General features: G+C 43.6%; 1 protein-coding gene across 19 annotated transcripts in view; it reads left to right on the top strand.

Annotated features, from left to right (window-relative positions):
• The window catches only part of MFSD2B (MFSD2 lysolipid transporter B, sphingolipid), an 86,932-nt gene that overhangs the window by 52,960 nt on the left and 12,619 nt on the right, over positions 1-21,353 (top strand). For 15 of the 19 annotated variants that reach the window (XM_073335882.1, XM_073335884.1, XM_073335881.1 and 12 more), the window contains 3 exons: positions 1,285-1,428; positions 5,674-5,850; positions 6,815-10,129. In XM_073335882.1, coding sequence (XP_073191983.1) covers positions 1,285-1,428; positions 5,674-5,850; positions 6,815-6,872 — 379 coding nt within the window. In that variant the 3' untranslated portion in view covers positions 6,873-10,129. Of the gene's footprint in view, positions 1-1,284; positions 1,429-5,673; positions 5,851-6,814; positions 10,130-15,770; positions 15,944-21,353 lie in introns of those variants that run through there. The other 4 variants (XR_012157906.1, XM_073335879.1, XM_073335886.1 and 1 more) reach the window with 4 other exon arrangements.

Below are 21,353 nucleotides of genomic sequence, written 5' to 3'. Positions count from 1 at the left end.
CATGTAAACACTCAGAATTTGGCAACAGTTACCACATACAGTGGTATCTGAGAAATCAGAGTTTTCCCCTATATTTGGACTAGGAGAGATCTGTGATAACTCAGTGTCACGTATCCACTGTTAATGTCTGCTATGTGTGTACATATGTGTAAATGCTCTCTGAAAATATCTGTAAATTAAATTATTAACCTAAATGTGTCTAGAACTCCTGAGAATCCTAACTCAATCAGTCGTTTAGATTTAGTTTAATAGTACTTCAGAATTTATATTGGAAATTGCGTACAAATCAATTAAGGCTAAACAATTAAGAATGTAACTTGGGCAGCCTGCACCAAGCTGTAGATCCCTACGAAGCGGCCCTATGATGGAGAGCAAATGCAGGAGTGTGCTATAGGGGCAGGCATAGGTGCTGACTCCATGGGTATTCTGGGGCTTTGACTTTGGGTAAGCAACTCTAAATCCTCTGCATCAGTGGGAGAATAGGTCCTTTTAGTATCCTAACGCTGCTGTTTTGTTAATGCACTATAGTTATATGTTAGGGCTTCTCATAGATTCACAATCACCCAATATCTAACTCAGATATTTTTGTAACTGTCTATTACTTAAAAAAAAAAGTAAATATTGTAACCATGTGATGTGAATAAAATTGTACCTTGGGGTTTTGTTTGCTTACTAGATTACAATCTTGTAAACTGTTGTGGCTGTCATGCATTTCCTATTAAAACTTTTTGTCTTTCTTTCAATCAGTGTAACCGTCTGTATTTGACTAGCTCCCTGCAGAAGTAGTAAATCAAAACTTCATCAAACTCATTTCTGAAAGAAAGTTTTCTGCATAGTAGTTAAATTACCCAGCAGTGTGCTGCAAATGTTTTAACAAGTGCCTCCCTCAAAAATGTTCCACCTAAGTCAGCAAATTTTGACATTCCCTGGGTAAAAACATTCTACCCTCTCAGTTGAACCAATGAGGTTTTGCAAAACCAAATTCCAACCTCCACTGCCCACCTTTACATTTAGATGGCAAAGCCCCTATCATTACAGTTTTTGTTTGTTGACCTAGTAGTGCAGAGTCACCCACTTTTCTGTTTCTGGGTTCTTTGCCATCTGACTTTCTCTGTTTGTAATTGTCAGCCTAAATACCTTATCAAAAATAAATGATCTTGTTTGCACAATTAATTCCGCAAATCAAACCTCCAAGAAAAAAGCCCCTGCAAACTCTGTATGTTAAAGAGGCTCAGAAACTTCTGCTTGAGGCTTTTATACTCTTCTTCTCTTGCTGGTTTGCAGGTCAATGTTGCCTGATGTAGTTGATCACTTTCGCCTGCTGAATCCTCATGCAAAGGGACCTGAAACCATCTTTTATGCTTCATATGTCTTCTTTACCAAGATGTCGGCCGGAATTGGATTAGGAATTTCCACAGCAAGCCTGGAGTAAGTGATGTTTTATTCCACTTAGTTGCTGTAATAAAGGGCTCTGAGGTGCTGTGTGGTAATTGCCTTCTCACCATTCGCGAATGCAGCGGGCTCAGAGACACAGTCTGGTTGCCAGTTTGAATGTATAATGGCTGAATCCTAAACACAAAATTGTTATCTGACAGGTCAGACTTCTGGTCACCAGGACACCGGCTGGCCTGTTAAGAATTGTTTGGTTTTAGATTTTGTTACCTAAAGAAAGCAACAACAAGGAGTCTGGTGGCACCTTAAAGACTAACAAAGCATAAGCTTCCGTGGGTAAAAACCCCACTTCTTCACTTTCTTTAGGTAGCAGCATGGACTTAGTGGTTTGGGCACTGGTCTAAGAGTCAGGAGACCTGGGTTCTGTTCTCAACTCTGCCTCAGGCGGTCTTTGTTATAGAATCATAGAAGATTAGGATTGGAAGAGAACTCAGGAGATCTAGTCCAACCCCCTACTCAAAGCAGGACCAATCCCCAACTAAATCATCCCAGCCAGGGCTTTGTCAAGCTGGGCCTTAAAAACCTCTAAGGATGGAGATTCCACCACCTCCCTAGGTTGACCTTGAGCAAGTCAATTCTTTGGCTCTCGGTTTCCCCTCCCACTGTTTGTCTAGTCTGTTTAGATTTTATTTTGAACAAAAAAATAGCACTTTTTTCCCAAGGAAAAGCAGACCGTGCCTTTTAAAGCTTTCATGTCGTCGAAAACCTGATATCCAATCGAAAAATTTCAGCCAGCCAGATTAATGTCACAAGTCACATTTCAAATAGATGGTAGAGCCAGTGTAATTAACCAGATATTTCTGAAACGTGCTTGAAAAGTGGAACTTGTTACTACAGGGCAGATTTCAGCTGTCCTCCAAACTCTTGCACAGTGCTGTGACCCTATAGTACCTCCCCTCTGTGCTGACTTTGACTTTGCACCGTAGAGGTCACATTATGTAGAGCAGGAGATCAAGTTCCAGTTGGCGGTTGTGATTTAACTGTGTGTCTTCTGCCACTGCTACTCCAGTTTAAAACTGGAGAACCAAAATGACAAGGTGGTGGGATGTGGTCGCTCATGTATAGACTACACTGGGAACCACTTGTCAGTACTTATCTGTCCACAAGCTGTTATGAATTTGCAGCAGATGCTGCAGTGTTTCCCCCCCCCCCCAGGAAAACAAGTCTCTGTTTTAGTGACTACATACAGAGAGCTCATAACTAACAGAATTACTGTCAACTGATTAACGCTACTTCACTCTAGTTAGCAAGCTCCCAGCAGTTTGCCATCTGCTGGAGTCCAGAGCTGACATTTATGGGAGAACATAGGAGGTAGTTTGATGGAAAATGGGTAATCATGGCATCAGTAATTGTAATACTGTGCCCACCCCTGGTTCTGATTCAGCCTATCAGATAAGTACATGCTTAACTTTAAGCATAAGAGTAATCCTGTCCCGCAAAGCACTGAAGCATGTCCTTAGCTTTAAGGAGGTAAGAACTTCTGTTGATGCCAGTGGGACTACTCACCTTCATTTAAAGTTAACCACATGCTTAAGAGCTTTGTTCAGTAGGGATAGGATTCACTTATCAGACAAGCTCTGCTATAGAGAGACTTGGCAGAATTCAATTTTTATTTAATAATTCTGATGGATAAAATCAATAATTATTTTAAGCATTTTTTCAATTTTTATCTATTTAAATTTTCACAGCTATGGGAAATTATGCGGGGAAGATCAGACAATTATTTAATGACAAAAGATGTTGAGATTCAAAAAGCTAAAGCTTTATAACCATTAAAACACAAATTGTCAATATCACGTCAAAATATAGAGGTTCATAGATACTAAGGTCAGAAGGGACCATTATGATCATGTAGTCCAACCTCCTGCACAATGCAGGCCACAGAATCTCATCCACCCACTCCGGCAATAAACCTCTCACCTATGTCTGAGCTATTGAAGTCCTCAAATCATGGTTTAAAGACGTCAAGGTGCAGAGAATCCTCCAGCAAGTGACCCATGCCCCATGCTACAGAGGAAGGCGAAAAACCCCCAGGGCCTCTTCCAATCTGCCCTGGAGGAAAATTCCTTCCCGACCCCAAATATGGCAATCAGCTGAACCCTGAGCATGTGGGCAAGATTCACCAGCCAGATACCCAAGACAGAATTCTCTGTAGTAACTCAGATCCCACCCCATCTAACATCCCATCACAGGCCATTGGGCCTATTTACCATGAATAGTTAAAGATCAATTAATTGCCAAAATCATGTTATCCCATCTCCTCCATAAACTTATTGAGTTTAATCTTGAAGCCAGATGGGTCTTTTGCCCCCACTGCTTCCCTTGGAAAGCTATTCCAGAACTCCACTCTTCTGATGGTTAGAAAACTTCGTCTAATTTCAAGTCTAAACTTCCCGATGGCCAGTTAATATCCATTTGTTCTTGTGTCCACATTGGTACTGAGCTTAAATAATTCCTCTCCCTCTCCGGTATTTATCCCTTTGATATATTTATAGAGAACAATCATATCTCCCCTCAACCTTCTTTTGGTTAGGCTAAACAAGCCAAGTTCCTTGAGTCTCCTTTCATAAGACAGGTTTTCTATTCCTCGGATCATCCTAGTAGCCCTTCTCTGTACCTGTTCCAGTTTGAATTCATCCTTCTTAAACATGGGAGACCAGAACTGCACACAGTATTCCAGATGAGGTCTCACCAGTGCCTTGAATAACAGTACTAACACCTCCTTATCTCTACTGGAAATACCTCTCCTGATGCATTCCCAGACCGCATTAGCTTTTTTCCACGGCCATATCACATTGGCAGCTCATAGTCATCCTGTGGTCAACCAATACTCCAAGGTCCTTCTCCTCCTCTGTTACTTCTAATTGATGCGTTCCCATGTTATAACTAAATTCTTAGTTATAAATGCATGATCTTACACTTCTCACTATTAAATTTCATCCTATTACTATTACTCCAGTTTACAAGGTCATCCAGATCCTCCTGTATGATATCCCGGTCCTTCTCTAAATTGGCAATACCTCCCAGCTTAGTATCATCCGCAGGCTTTATTAGCACACTCCCACTTTTTGTGCCAAGGTCAGTAATAAAAAGATTAAATAAGATTGGTCCCAAAACCAATCCCTGAGGAACTCCACTGGTAACCTCCCTCCAGTCTGACAGTTCACCTTTCAGTATGACTCGCTGTAGTCTCCCTTTTAACCAATTCCTTATCAACCTTTCAATGTTCATATTGATCCCAATCTTTTCCAATTTAACTAATAATTCCCCATGTGGCATCGTATCAAACGCCTTACTGAAATCTAGGTAAATTAGATCCACTGCATTTCCTTTGTCTAAAAAAATCTGTTACTTTCTCAAAGAAGGAGATCAGGTTGGTTTGGCACAATCTACCTTTTGTAAAACCATGTTGTATTTTGTCCCATTTACCATTGACCTCAATGTCCTTAACTACTTTCTCCTTCAAAATTTTTTCCAAGACCTTGCATACTACAGATGTCAAACTAACAGGCCTGTAGTTACCCAGATCACGTTTCCCCCCCCCTTTCTTAAAAATAGGAACTATGTTAGCAATTCTCCAGTCATATGGTACAACCCCTGAGTTTACCCATTCATTAAAAATTCTTGCTAATGGGCTTGCAATTTCATGTGCCAATTCCTTTAATATTCTTGGATGAAGATTATCTGGGCCCCCCGATTTAGTCCCATGAAGCTGTTCGAGTTTCGTTTCTACCTCAGATATAGTAATATCTACCTGCATATCCTCATTCCCATTTGTCATGCTACCATTATCCCTAAGATCCTCATTAGCCTCATCAAAGACTGAGGCGAAGTATTTGTTTAGATATTGTCCCTCTTTGTTAATAATTAAGTCTGTACAGTAGTAACAGCAGCATGTAATTCCATGCTTTGACTGTGTAAAGGTAATAAAATTATTTCAGAGAAGGCACAAAGACAAGGAGTGGGAGAAAGGGGGCAAAGGGCTGAAACCTGCTCCCACTGATATCAGTGACAAATTTCATGTTGGTAGCCGTAGGATTGGCTCCCCTCCCCGAAAAGGGAGCATATAAGATATAAAAGAGCAAGAGGAAGTGTAAGAAGAAATTGGAGCAGAGGTTTAGTTGGTGGTGGGAGGGTAGGAGATCGGGGAAAGCCCTTAATGTGACCAAGTGCCTTTTAGGTAGAGGAATAACAGCAGTGTCCGTATGTGTGTTTTTATAGGTTTGCTGGTTATAAAACAGGGATGTGCAGGCAATCCAGCACTGTGATCCTCACACTGAAAATCTTGATTGGGGCAGTCCCTGCCATCCTCATTGTTATAGGCTTATCCATACTCCTCTTTTACCCAATCACTGAAAAAAGTCGAAAAGAAACTGAATTTGCACTCGAGCTGTTAAGGTAGGTTTGACTCAGAAGCAAAGTGCAATAATATCAGAGCAGCCTCTCTTACAGGATGCCAGGATTCAGGGTTGGGGAAATTAGCTACTATCATAGTTTTGGGTTTGTTTAAAGTTTCTTAAATTCTGTAAGTTGCAGAACATTATTTTTCTAGTATCTTACCTTTGTTGCAGAGTCCTTGTGTATATAGAGTGTCTTTCTAAGAGATTACTTCTGTTGGTTTCCCAAAGTAATCCGCAAATTTAAATGATACAAAATAACAAACAGAAATCATATAATCCACCAGCCTTCCATGGGTGAAGCACAGCACAGCACCATTATATTAAAGTTTCATCTGGGAAGTGGAGAATATTGTATCCAGTGGAAACTAGAAGGGGATATTTCTTAGGTCATGTTTAATTATATTCTCCTTAGCTATCTGCAAATGGGAAAAATGTGACTCCTTTTTTTTCTTCTTCTTTCTGGTGTGTAAAGAAGGTCTGAAATCTTGTGGTAGGGTGAGGTTAAGCATTTGTTCTGCATTTTTTTTTTTTTACATTCATTCATATTTTCTCTTCCTTTCCTTTCCTTCCTGGACGACTCCTGGTCCAGTTAAAAAAAATTAGGCCGAATATCAAGGGTGAGGGGAGTAAACCCTCAGCTGTCATTTAGCATATTTAAGACAATATTAAGTCCTAAAAATATACTGTAGAACAATTCCCCTAACTTGGATGATGGATTAGGTAGTATAATAGGTCTTTGCTGTTTCTCCTTTGTATGATCTTAAAATACCAGTTGTGGAAATTGGTCAAGACACTATAAAAACCATATCTTGCTAGTAGTGGTTCTCCCCTTCTCTGTTTATTATTTGAGGTTGCTAAATTTTAGCCTGTAAGTTTAGCTTTAAAAAGTGGGGGGAGGGAGGAGAACAACAGCAAGCAGGGAAAAAAAAAACTCTTCACCTGTGATCCTCTACTTTTTATAGAAGGAGTCATCGGAGCACTGACAACCTTTCTGAAAATGAAGACGATACCTGGCTATGAAAGTTTGGAGAGAAGTGGTTTTTCAAACTGAAGTCTGACCTCAGAGTCCAAAGCACTGTACTTGGGGGGTGGGAGGAAGGAAGGGAAAGTCTTCTGAGTTATCCCACTTAAGTTTTATTAGAGGATATACTGGAAGCAATAGTACACAAAAGTGCAAAGGGCTCTGTTACATTAATAGTAAGGATCTGATTTTGACTGACAAAATAGAAAGATTCTGAGGACAGCCACTAGGGTGCCTCAAGGGGATGCTCACAGTTTTATAAGTATGTAAACTTCAGCCAGTGTTCTGATGCCCTTAAATTGGTGTTAGGAAGATTCAGTAGGTGGCACTCTTTCCTCTAGTCAGTGTTGAACCAAAGCCCCAGCACTGTACTGAGGATAACCTGCTTCTGAAGATGCTGTGTTTCGTATGAGACATAAAACCAAACTCCTGCAGTCACTAAATTTCTTCTGGAACTGTTGGCAAGATCCAGGGGTGTTAAAGGTTGGCCAGGACACCAAGTTTAAACTCAGGACATTCTTCTGACCTAAGTTGTCCTAGTAGCCTCTGTTGGCTACAGTATTCTTCATCACTTTTTTCTAAACTGTTTGCTGCACAACATTTGCTATGTGTCCCTCTAGAAGAGTCTGCATTTTGGTGTCTGATGGATGGGATCCTTGTGTATAATTTGTTTACATTTGTAAAGCCCTTAGGGATTCTGAGGATGAAATGTGCTATAAACATGTAAGATTTAGTGCTTCTTTTTGAGTTCCAACAAGCCCTGGATGCAGTTGGTAACAGAGCTGTGTGTTGAAAACTCACAAATAACTGCTCCAAACCTGATTTTAATTTGACTTTATTTGGGGAGTTAAGTCAAACTTTTATGTTAATAAAGGCCTACATTTTCAAGAGTGATTGACTAGTGGTCTTGGGTGCCTCTGTTTTTGGGTACCACACTTCAAAGTGTCCAGCTATCAGAGTGTGAGTGCTCTGCCCTTTCTGAAAAAGAAAAAAAAAATAATCAGGCCCACTTAAGGCATCTCATGTTGAAGCACCCAAAGTCACTAGTCGCTTCTGCAAATTTAGGCCCTAAATTTTTGTATATATTTACTCGTATGAGGCACACATTCCCACATACAGAATGCAGTCATTCACCTATTGAGAGCTGCAGCCGTGCTACACATTCTCAGCATATGTGTAGCAATTTAGAACAGCCACCCTGCGCCGTTTATCTAGTTGGTGCCTTTTTGAGCCAAGGATCTCGAAGTGCTTAAGAAGCATTAATTAAAGCCTCACCAGACCCCTGTAGGGGGTACATGCTACTGTGCACATCTTGCTGGGAGGGAAACTGACCCACAGAGATTAAGAGCTAATCCAGCTCCCATTGGAGTCAGTAGAAGTTGGATTAGGCTGTAAATGATTTGCTCAAGGTCATCCAGCAATTCAGCGATGATACCGGGACTAGATTCCAGGAGGCCTAAAATATGAGTTTTCTGTTATGCAAGTGATATTACATAGCAGCAAAACTGTAGCAAACAAACAAGTTAGAGGTGCCAAACTACACCTGGAGGTTATTTTGGTGTCTCTAAATATTCCACTTTTAAAACAAAAAGTATCAGTAAAAGCCAGGTTTCCTATTCAATTTAATGTTTTGAAATGCAAATGTACTAGCTAGAGAGTTAGCTCCTCAGTTGCTATAAATCCATCATTTCAGGTCAATGGGACGACATCAATTTATACAAGCTAAGGACCTAGTTTGATGGGGTTTTTTTTATAAAAGGGTAGCCGAAACTGCAGACCATGTTTGATTAGACATTTTAAGGCTACGTGTCTGTCACAGAGGTTACGGAAGTCATGGATTCAGTGACTTCTGCAGCAGCGGATGTGGCTGGCTCCGGGGCTGCCCGAGCAGATCAGGCATCCCCTGGGCCAGCAGCACCAGCTGGTTTGGGTATGGGAGGGGGCTCAGGGCTGGGGCAGGTGGTTACGGTGCAGGGCAGCACTTACCTCAGGGGGATGAGCCAGCATGTCCCTGCAGTTCCTAAGCAGAGGGGTCAGGGGCTCCGCACGCTGCCCAGGCTCGCAGTCGCCACCCTTGCAACTCCCATTGGCTGCGGTTCCTGGCCAATGGGAGCTGGAACTCGTGGCAGGGGTACCTTGGGGAGCCACCCTGGCCTTTCCTCCCCCTAGGAGCTGCAGGGACACCCGGAGTCAGGTAGGGAGCCTGCCAGCCCCGCTAACCCTCCCACCCCCCAGAACGAGTCCCAGGCTATGCACTGCTGCCTCCCAGACCCTCCGCCATCACCAGCGGGAGTCCCAAGCCGTGTGCCACCACCTGGCCTCCCCCCAGCACCAGAGGGGGTCCCAGGCCATGCATCGCTGCCCACCTTATCCACAGTACCAGCGGGGGTCCCGAGCAGCTCGCCACCCCCCTAGCACCAGCAGGTGTCCCAGGCCACGTGCCACCATCTGCCTCTCCCCCGCCTTCCTCCCAGCACCAGCAGGGGGTCCTGGGCCACACCCCCAGCACCTGCCGTGGCCCCAGACTGTCCCCTCCCCCCAGAGCACCCCCAGCCCCCCAGCCCAAGTTTTAGTTAGAGATATATAGTACAAGTCACGAGCCATGAATTTTTGTTTACTGCCTGTGACCTCTCCATGACTTTTACTAAAAATACCCATGACTAAAACGTAGCCTTAGACATCTTTTAACTTGAACATGGCCTGTGCAATGTATACTATATCAGCTATGCAACTGGGTTTACAAATTGCATAATACACATCAGACTTTAGCTCTGTGCAGTGTGAGCTTTCTGAGTTATAAAACCGCATCTTACCCCTGCTTCCGGCAAGAAATTTTTCAGGGTTTGTAATGGAGATACAAACAGTCCTGACCTTGCATATGGCAGTATTAATGAATATGGTCACAATACGTCAGAAATCTTTGTAGATAAAACTTCTATAACTATATTTTTATAATCTGAATAGTGCTGAGTTATTTTATCATATTAAAGTCGTATATTTGTTCATAAAATGAATGTATTTTTCTAAGGTTTAAAGAAAAAGCACTAACAATGGATTTGAAGAAGGAAGCAGTATAGGAATTTTTTGTATCTTTTTTTCAAGGCTTACTGTTTGCACTGTGAAAGAATGAATTTTTTTATCTTCTAGCACTTTTTTTAAACTAAGCATAATCATTGTCTATACCCTAAACATGTGACAGAAAGAATCAGATCTGTGTTATTTTCTGTGCATATTAAAATATTTACACTAAGTACAATCCAGATTGAGTAATAATTCTCTCTCTGCTATAGCTGAACCTTACAGATAAGGCTGCTAACACAATTCCATATTCAGTCCATGACGCATGCAGGGTGTGACAGGGTTAAGACTCACCACTGCTGGCACCTCCCGCTGGTTGCTCCAGGAATTAGCTCTGTCTAGTCATGGAGCACCTTTTGTGCGTGGTGCCTTTCCCTTTGTCTGCTCTGCTGCAAAGGGTGTGATTATGTACGATGTTTCTGTGCTCACATTTATTTTTGGGGACTCCACATACTTACTCCTACTGTAGCTCATGAAGCTGTACCCCAACATCGCTGACTCAAGAAAAAGGGAAGTTAACTACAGACTTAGCAGCTCCAGAAAGGTGGCTAAGTGTGTCTTTGGGTGGCTGAAAGCCCACTGGTAATGCCTCTGGACCAGTCTGGATGCCAATGTGGCCAATAGGGTTTGGATTATTTTGGCATGCTGTGCCTTGCAGAATGTATGTTAGGCTAAAGGAGAATACTCCCACTCTGAGTGGTCACAGGGCAGATCTGTTTCTCAAAGTGTGTACAGGCAGCCAGATCCCACCCATGTGCACACAACGCAGGGAAATTTGTGATGCTGTGTGTTAGTACATCACGGAACAAGAGGGAGCTGGAAGGTAATTGGGTACTGTGCCAAAGAACACTACCGGTGCTGTTGGAAAAGCTCAATAGAACATTGCCACATACTTCTGTTGTGAGACACCTTGGTGGGTTTCAATCCCCTGTAGCCAACATTAACGTACTGATTGAAAAGCAGAAAATCAGGGCGGTCCCTCAAGGTTAACACCTTTAGCCATGGTGTTGTGCTGAGGGAAGTTTTAATGCACTTTGAGGGCATCCTGTGCAATGTTTTTTGTTTATATGTTAACTACTGTATTTTGAGTTGTTTTATGGGGTGCTATGATGGGGTGGCTGCCCATCACTGGCAGAAAAGGAGTTAAAAGCAGCCCTAGGGAGGTTGCGCCGGAGGCAGCCAATTAGAAAGGAGTGGAGAGGAGCAGCCAATCATAGCTTGGCAGGCTCATATAAGAAGGGCTGAAGGGCAGAGCAGAGTTCAGTAGCTGACTGGAGCTCTGGGAAGAATACCAGGTTCCTAGCAGGAGGAAGGAGCACCAGCACTTAGGACAGAGCAGTGCTGCAAGCAGGGACCGGGGGAGCTAGAGAGAGCTCCTGGCTGATGGCTAGGCCCTGCAGGCTGAGGCCCTGAGGTAAGGGCAGAAGAGGGTGCTGGAGACGCATAGGAAGCAGCCCCAGGACAATGGACTGCAGTTGCCACTGTGGGAGTGGCTGGACAGAGATTGCAGGTCCCCTGGAAGGAGGGAACATAGAGTATGGCACAGCCGGAGGGCAGTGTCAATGAAGAGGATGTTGCAGTCTTGGGAGTGGGGCAGGTCCTGGAACAAAAGTGACGGTGGCAGGGCATCACCAGAGGAGGGTGCCCTGGCGAGCAGAGCAAATTCCCATGACAGCCGGCAGGAGGTGCCAGAGTGGTGAGTGAAACCCATCACAGGCACCCTTAAACATTGTTAAAGTAATTTTTTTAAAGTTCTGTAAGGTTTGGGGAAGCATTCCTTCCTCAGTGTTTTCTGACACTGTTGCTCTCAGCACTTATGAGGTGCTATGCACCATTACTCTGGTAGCATGAATACTCTCATGGTTTCCAGTGGTGGCTGTTTGCTGGGGATAGGGGAGGAGGGGTAGTGAAAGGACTGCACTGATCTTCAGTGGCAATTTAGTTTTGTTTCCCTTGTCTGTATTGTCACTTAAATCGTTAAAACCATAAAGAAGTTTCAGTTAATTTATCTTCCATTTTTCATTCTGGCACTTTGGACAGTGACAGTTATTTCACAGCTCACTTCATTGTCACAAATGCTTTATTTATTTATTTATTTATTTATTTATTCATTTATTTTAAAGACATATTAGCAAATTCATTGGCCAGGGGTGGAGAAAGGGGTTGTGGGAGAGAGGAAATTGATTGCATTTCCATGGCACCAGCCTTTTAAGATGTCAACCATGTGTTGCGAATTTTGATACCCCATCCCAAGCCTGTGGGATGTATCCTGTTGATCATATTCATAAAACAAGATGCACGCACAAGTGAAGTGAACAGTAACTTTTATTTACATACATACATCAAACATAGAGCTAAAACAGTTTGTAACAAGATCAAATGAACCAAAAAAAGTCAGAAGTAGGCAAATATTAATGTCTTGACCCAATTTCCTTTCCCCATGCCAGAGCCCTCCATCCTTTCCCTTTACTCCATACATGACCCAACTCCAGCCTGTTGCAGGTTCTGAACCTGTCCTTCACGCAAGGAACATTAAAAGTCAGGCTAGGGTAAAACTAGCAACCGGGCTGTGACAGAGGCAGCTAATTAGAAAGGGGTCGAGAGGAGCAGTCAGTCACAGCCTGGCAGGCTCATATAAGAAGAGCTGTAGGGCAGAGCAGGACTGTTAGGTTGCTGATACCATAGAGTGGGTGTGGAAGGTTGGAGGCTGGTTCTTTTAGGGGGTGGGTGGAACTAGGAGTGAGAAAGGCAGCTACTAAGGAGATGGAAGTTTTGTGAAGTAGACCCACCAGTTCCCTAGTAAGTTGACTGATTTTGTGTAGGCCATTGAACAGCCATTGGATGATAACTCTGTCACTACCAAGCTGGGCTGGATTCGAATCCATAACTTAGAGGCAAAAGGTAGGCTAGCCCATTATCTAGTCCCCTGAGCCATCACTCCCTCACTTGCTTAATGTTCCACCTCTTATTGTTACTTGAGGATTCTGGCAGTAGGAAGCTTTAATTTTTTTATTTGTTCTCTTTGAAATTGGGCTGCGAGAAGCCATTTATTTTGTGTTGGACTCTTACCACACAGGGAGTTACTTTAGCAAGCAGCTGGATTGTAAGCAGTGGCCAATCTGTTTCTACCCCGACATGGCTAGAAAATAGACTAGCCATGTCGTAAACGTTGTCTTAGCTAGACCAGCAGCACTCATGCTATAGTCTCTAATCCTCCAAAGCCCTTCCTGTTGATTCACAGAATTAAATGTGTTGAGAATCAAACTAGTCAGGGAAGGTAGGTGGATGCATATGAGGATTCATCTTAAAGTATTCTATAGAATGCAGGAGCTGAAGAATCCCTGAATTGGACAGTTTTGATTTTGCCCATGTAAAGGGGACACTGTCGGTTCAAAGTTTGGTTTAAAGGAAAACGCTTTAAAAACGTCTAAAATCAATACAAATATTTTTAGGATTTAAAAAATAAATCCACTGGAAACTATTTTTTATACATAAATAAACATTATTTCATTACCCCCATCCTCCCACCAGCTGGAGCTGGCCAATTTTTTTCATACACAAAATGTTTTCATTTTAAAAATGGCCTTTTTTTCCTCAATCAGAAATGTTCATGAGCATTTTTCATTTTCTTGGTTTGGTATTCACCCCCAAACCCATCCACTTTTTTTCCAATCAAATTTGAAATCAAAAAATTGCCATAGGTTGGTTTGGTTGTTTTTGGGGTTTTTTTTTTTTTGGTTTGTACCGTTATTTTCCTCCTTTCCCTTTTTTTAATGCAAAAAGGGGAGGAAAGAAAAAAAGGGGGATGAATTTGGATGGAAAGTAAAATGAAAAATATAAAAACTGAAAATTTTAGAATAAAAAATTATTCCTTTTTGAACACTGCAGAAAGAAATTACTTAAAAATTTCAAAAATTTTGCCCCATTTCCTTCCCCCATTTTTCATCCAGCTCTATTTGCAATCCTATGTTCAACTCTAAGTTCTCTTAGCTGTATCCTGCTAGTGCAAGAGAACCAGGAAGTGAAACTAACTAGGGTTTTTGTTGTTGTTTGCACTGTTATAGCTGTGTTGGTTTCAGGATAATAGAGAGAAAAGGCTAGGTGGTAAGGTAATATTCTTTATTGGACCAACTTCTGTTGGTGAGAGAAACAAGCTTTTAAGCTTCACAGAGCTCTTCTTCAGATCTCCTTTTCACTGTCCAAGCTGAGAAAAAGGCAAAGAGTAAACACATGTTTAAAAATAAGTCAGATCAGTTGTTAAAAAGCTCATTTTTAAATACTCTAAAGTGTCTGCAATGAAGCTGACAAATTTCTTTTCAAAACGTGATTGTTAAGGAGAGGAAGTGCCCCTTTAAAATTGTTTGTTACCCTTTGAGAGCCCCATAGCAGCACTGAGGTTTCACTGGTCACATCACACTGCAAATAAAAATCTGGATTAAGCAGCATAATAATAGTGAGAACAAGAAAGCAGTCATTTAAATGGAATCCTTGTTTCTGGAGCCTTCATCAGTGATTCGTACTGTTAGGATATAGATATTCAGGCCTGTCTGTAAAGGCCTATACTCTAAGAATTTAGGTGTATTCTTATCGCTTGGCTAGTTCTAGAGGTATAAAAGAAAGAAATCACTGTCTGCCGGTGTAAGGGCCTTCTCTTACTGTGACAGTTTGTGGCCCTGTGCTTAGGCTCAGGCCTTTGGCTAAGCAGCAGAGGCAGCTATAAGCTGGGAAGCGAATGGTCACATCCTCACATTCCAAACTAGTCACATTGAAATAAGGTGCTATTGGGCTGTTAGGCACTATCAGGACAGGATTGTATTCCTATCACCTCCAGAGAAAGGGAAGTGCCTAGAAAATGTAAAAGGAAACTTAGTTTGATAGCATCCTGTCTGGCAAGAACTCACTTATCAATAGCTGGGATGTGAAATCCTCACTTCTGTATTGTCTTGTCATTATAGTTCCCACTTTGCTGTTGTTTGTCTGTATAATCTCTGTCTGGTTCTGTGATTGTTCCTGTCTGCTGTATAATTAATTTTGCTGGGTGTAAACTAATTAAGGTGGTGGGATATAATTGGTTACATAATCATGTTACAATATGTTAGGATTGGTTAGTTAAATTTCAGGAAAATGATTGGTTAAGGTATAGCTAAGCAGAACTCAAGTTTTACTATATAATCTGTAGTCAATGAGGAAGTGACTGGGTGTGAGTGGGGGGTGGGCATGTGGGCGTGTGAGATGGGAACAGGGAATGGGGGTAAGAAAATTGGAATCATGTTTGGCTAAGGGTAGGAATGGGAACAGGGACACAGGTGTAAGGTTCTGTGGTGTCAGAGCTGGGAAGGAGGATACTAAGGAAGGAAACTGGAATCATGCTTGCTGGAAGTTCACCCCAATAAACATCGAATTGTTTGCACCTTTGGACTTCGGGTATTGTTGCTCTCTGTTCATGCGAGAAGGACCAGGGAAGTAAGTGGGTGAAGGAATAAGCCCTCTAACACGTACAATAGCCATTGGAAAGAGGCTACTATTTTCAGTCTGCCTAGAAATTACATATGAAAAATTAAACATGGCTGCTGAAAAGAGCACTATTTCTCATTTCTTTTGAACATACTTTTGAATGAGGCAATAAGATTAACACTTAATCCTGAGGCTTTTCAGCAATTCACTTTATCGTCATTCTCTATTTATGGGGCCGGAGGGAGAGGGATGGATGGATTTATTAGGACCGATTAAAAAGAGTTATACATGTATCATTTGACTTGGAGGGAACATAACCATATAACATATTTGAAGTATTTTAAATATTTGATCTAAACACCCAGGAAGAAGAGGACTTATTTAGCGAAATAAAAGTGGCCTATCTAAACCTAGGAGTCATGGGATGAAATAGAAGATGCAAAAATTAAGTCTATCCAGAAGAGTTACCGGATGCTAGATTTATTCAGCTGTGGAATACTCTCCCAAGGGCAGTTCTCTGTTCTCCCAGATTCATAATGTAAGTAGAAGGCCACATTCAATTACATTAAAAAGTGACAAATTCAAAACCGACACAAGGAAAGTGCCCCACAGCACGTAACTAAACTGTACCAGGATGTCATCTAGGCCAAAACCTTAGCAAGATTCAAAAAGAACCTGGACCTCTAGGTAGAGAACAAGAATAGCCAGAGTTATGCTAGTTAATACTAACAGATTTTGGAAGAGATACTAATCCCTATGCTTCAGCCATTAAACCATTCTCGAATTATTGGGAATTCTGAGCTGTAATGTGGACGATAGATTATCCCAGCTCTGCCTAATGGGAGGTTACCTGCATCTTCCTCTGAAGCATTTAGTACTGGCCACTGTCAGAGACAGGAAACTGAACTAGATGGACCTCAGGTTGGGCAATTCCTGTCATAAGAGATTTGCTTGGCCCATTGAAAACTAGACTGGAGAAAATTTGCATAAACTATCCAGTAGGAACAATCCTGTGTTGTACATTTGGATTATGTGACTCAGTAGGCCATTTGCACATCTGTTTTTTCTTGTTCTGGAATAATTGTGCAGGGGTTTGTGAAAATAAATCATTGCGAATAAAAATCTGGATTAAGTGACAATAAAATGAACTGAGCAGAGCAGCAAAGCAGTCACTTAGACTGAAACCTCATTTCTAGAGCTGTCAAGTGATTTGTACAACAGGCATGTGTGCGGCTGTTATTGATGGAAGCATTGCAGTGAAGCAGTGGCCTCTTCTGCTGCAGGGTTGTGTTCAAGATGAACATAATTTGAATCAGAACCAGCAAAAAAGGGAACCCTGGCATCTCAGAAACTTACATTAAAGAATGTGTGATCTCAAACCCAGACGCAGCAAAAAAGGGAACCCTGGCATCTCAGAAACTTACATTAAAGAATGTGTGATCTCAAACCCAGACAAATGCTTCACAGAACAGCCCCGGCTGCTACTGCCAAAGGCTCTGCCTGTCTGTACATTTTTGTCCCCAGGACGCTAACTGTTTGCCAGTTTGTGTGGGAGGCAAGGGTACAGGGAAGGCTGAAAAATTATTTTTTAAAACCAAACAGCCCAATTGAGTGAAGAACTAAATATATGGCTCCAGCACTGCACATGCGGTAACCAGTCATAAGATGGGAGATACATGACTTTCTGGAGATTTTAAATGCAAAGTGGGATAAGGTGCTAGGCACTCTAGCTGGGACTTCCGGAGGGGCCCAAGAGCATTAGGCACCCAGCTCCCTTATGCCTCTTTACGAATCCCAGCCTTAGTGTTCATTTTAGTTCCACCTTTGTCCCTGAGATGACAGGCACCTAGTCATACACATTGCTCACAGTGACCGAAAAATCCAGCCTGAGTACTTTAACAAACACCAACAACAGAACAGCCTCCCCGTCACAACTACACTCCTCTCCTTCTGGGACTGTTGGCTTCTAAGGAGCACCTGACACTGCTAACTTAGAGGGTGGGGAAAGTGAATGGTTAATAACAAGGATAAACATTGCAACTGCTGCATCAGCCTTCTGCCTTTCACTCTGTCCCTGTCTGATCCAGTAACATTTCAACAAGCTTCAACATCACTAGTATTATGGGCATTGCATCATGCTTCCAGTCAATGTTTAGAAAGACTAAATAAAGACTGAATCTGAAAACAGCCAAGTCAAGGCTTTTGTCTCTTAAAAACGCCAGCTGAAACTTGACCCCAGGCCTAAAAGGAAAGATGTCTCGTTGTTCTCATTCCAGTTCCACATGGGCCACTGTCCGTTTGCCAAAATTGCCATGTTATAATTCAGCACAAGTTGCCATTTGTGCAGAATCTTCTGCCCGACACATTAGCCTAGCGCTTGAATTGGCTTTGCTCTGGAGTGGGGCTGGTCTACGTGATGGCAGTGCACAAGTTTGCGCAACAGCGGGCAGCAGTGCTCTTCTTTGCAGCAATAAACTAAGGTGGCTGTCAGCTGCTGTGTCTGCCAGTTCTTTCGGAACAGTTGTTCTGCCAGTGTTTACTGGGATCCATCACAAATGAAGTACAGTGCCATCATTCCTATTGTCAAAGGCTTGCAGCTTCCAGGATGAATTCATTACCTCTCTGCCCTTTATTCTTACTGAGGCAGAGTCTTCAATGAATCACCAGCAAGAGGAGGAAGTCATACTGTTCAGTAGGTCTGGCTCTTTGCCTGTGTGCCTCCCTCCTCTACCGATCCAGCTTATGGAAAGTGGTGCTGGTTTGATTAGGAGTCCGACTGGGAGTTAAAGCTTAAGTCTTTGAAGGAACAGGAGCGCTAATGGGAAGGATAAAGGTCTGCACCCATTCCGCATGTAACTGTTGGGGCTGCTCAGTAACGGAGTACACTGAACCCTGCGGTACCAGTAGTGTGCCGTGTGTACTGCAACTCGGAGGCAAGCAGTGTAAGTGCATTAGGAGCTAGGCCATGTAGGCACTAGCCCTGGTGGGTCCCAGTAACCACTCAGACACATGGCTACATGAAAGGGTATTTTACTCGGGCTGGAAGGAAAGGGAAAGTTTGCAGATGTCCTATGTATAGAGACTTAAACGGTTACAGTTCATGTGAGCACTGAGGTAAATGTTTGGCCCCTGGGACAGTCCAATCAAGAGTCAGGGCTCTTCAGGCCTACTGCCTGGGATGTCCTCTGTAGACCAATTTCTAGTCAAGCAAATAGAAGCTTGCAAGTGTCATAAGTTTCATTTCAGTAGCCAATGTCAGGTGCCCCCGAGGGATGAACAGAACAGGTAATCATCAAGTGACCCATCCCCTGTTGCCCATTCCCACCTTCTGGCAAACAGAGGCTAGGGACACCATCCCTGACCATCCTGGCAAATAGCCATTGATGGACCTATCCTCCATGAATTTATCTAGTTCTTTTTTGAACCCTGTTATAGTCTTGGCCTTTACAACATCCTCTGGCAAAGAGTTCCCCAGGTTGACTGTTCTGTGTGAAGAAATACTTCCTTTTGTTTGTTTTAAACCTGCTGCCTATTAATTTCATTTGGTGACCCCTAGTTCTTGTGGTCTGAGAAGGAGTAAATAACACTTCCTTCTTTACTTTTTCCACCCCAATCATGATTTTATAGACCTCAATCATATCCCCCCTTACTCATCTTTTTTCCAAGCTGAACAGTCCCAGTCTTATTAATCTCTCCTCATACCGAAGGCGTTCCATTGTGGTCCTTTTCTGAACCTTTTCCAATTCCAATATTTCTTTTCTGAGATGAGAGAGCCACATCTGAATGCAGTATTCAAGATGTGGGTGTACCATAGATTTATATAGAGGCAATATGATATTTTCTGTTTTATTATCTATCCCTCTTGTAATGATTCCCAACATTCTGTTTGCTTTTTTGACTGCCGCTGCACATTGAGTGGATGCTTTCAGAGAACTATCCACAATGACTCTCTTTCTTGAGTGGTAACAGTTAATTTAGACCCCCATCATTTTATATGCATAGTTGGAATTATGTTTTCTAATGTGCATTGCTTTGCATTTATCAACATTGAATTTCATCTGCCATTTTGTTGCCCAGTCACCCAGTTTTGAGAGATCCCTTTGTAGCTCTTCACAGTCTGCCTGGGACTTAACTATCTTGAGTAGTTTTGTATCAGCTGTGAATTTTAACACCTCACTGTTTACCCCTTTTTCCAGATCATTTATGCATATGTCGAACAGTACTAGTCCCAGTACAGACCCCTGGGGACACCAGCATTTACCTCTCTCCATTCTGAAAACTGACCATTTATTCCTACCCTTTGTTTACTATCTTTTAACCAGTTGCCAATCCCTCAATTCTAAGCCAGGTTCAGTTAGTGTTTCTCCTTGCGGCCACTCTGCACTAGCTCACTGCATGGGCAGCAGGTATAATAGGCATGGGGAGGCTAAGGCACCCCAAACAGGATCCGAAGGGAGGTGCACCACTGGCCTGCTGCCTTTGGAGCGCTACCAAAAGGGTGCCAGGGCCGTGGCCGCGCCCACACTCCACCCCGAGGCCCCACTCCAGTGTCCTGCTCTTCCCCCGGGGCCCCTCGGTGGAGGGGAAGAAAGACCCATGGGCCAGAGTAATATTCCTTTGCCTACTGTTACCTGAGGTCTACCATGTGTGGCCCCCCCTTCCTGGCTCTTGCGTTTGGGGGCTCATGCTGCTCCTCTTCCCATCCCCGGTCTGCTTCTTCCCCCAAGCCCCGCCTCGCCCGCTACACGTGCTTCTGTCTCTTTGCCCCACCCACCTGTCACACCTCTTCACCCCCTCCCTGGCATCCCCACCTGCTGCTCATGCCTCTTCACCCCCTGGCAGGGGCCCCCCTCAGAGGAGGGGTGTGGAGAGAGGTTCGAGTGGCAGGGGGCTCCTTGTGGGAGAGGGCAGAGAGGTGCGGGCAGCAGGTGGGGGGGGCCTCGAGGGAGGGGGAGAAGAGGCACAAGTAGTGGACACAGGGGCCTCTGGGGAGGGGGTGAAGAGGTGTGAGTGATGGGTGGGGGAGGGCAGCGGGCGTGGGGCTGGGGGGCGGAACATGGCCGGGGCCTCAGGGGGAGGAGGCTGAGTGGGGGTGGGCATCAGGACGGAGCAGGGGACAGAGCCATGGTCCGGGCACGAGTGGTCCCCCCGGTGCTCAGGCTTAGCCTCCCCAGATGCAGAAGTCATGTGCCACCCATGGCTCCCAGCCAAGCCACTGCTGCTCCTCCATTAGTCCCACAGAGACCTGCAGCAGCTGGCGCTCACTCCCTGGTCCACATGTGGCTGTGCATACGGTTCCTGGGGAATCTTTTCTGTTTTCAGCTTCCCTGCGGCTCCTGACTTACCATGCAGCCTCTGCATCCAGCTTCGCTGTTGCTCCTTGCTAGCTATGTGACTGCTGCTTCCAAAACAGTGCCCAGCTACTTACTGGTGCAGGACCTTTCCCCTTACTTGGCCAGGAGGGGAGGCTGATGGGAGTCACAGTCCCTGCTTAGCAGACCCAGCACACTCATAAGGCTGGTACAGCAGCATATCGGGTCCCATGGAGGCAGGCTTGTGGGGGGCACTGCGGTTCTCAACTCGGTGATGCAAGTGTTATGGCCTTTATTTTTAAAAAAGAGGCGGAAAAGCAGGTGACAGGAAAGGGAATCAGGGTGCCAAGCAAACAGCAGACCTGTGGATGGAGAGGGAGCCAGCACTGAGGGCACAAAGGAAGACAGGAAAGGGCTTGACTGGAGGCCTGCAGCAGAGAGCCTTGTACAAGCCCATTATGTAAAGAGGCGGGGATTTGAATTTTCTGCTCCAGTCTCATCTTTTTGTTTTGTTTGTTTGTTTAAAAGAAGTTTCTTACAAAAACAACCTTTCTGTCTCTGGGGCTCAGACTTCCAGACGCCCTCTTTAAAATGCAATATAAATAAATAAACAGTTATAATAAATAGCAGCACTGT

This window comes from Lepidochelys kempii, chromosome 3 (genome assembly GCF_965140265.1).
Source record: "Lepidochelys kempii isolate rLepKem1 chromosome 3, rLepKem1.hap2, whole genome shotgun sequence".
NCBI lineage: Eukaryota > Metazoa > Chordata > Testudines > Cheloniidae > Lepidochelys > Lepidochelys kempii.
Note: the sequence above shows the minus strand (reverse complement) of the source record. Positions and strands in the feature narration are given on the sequence as shown.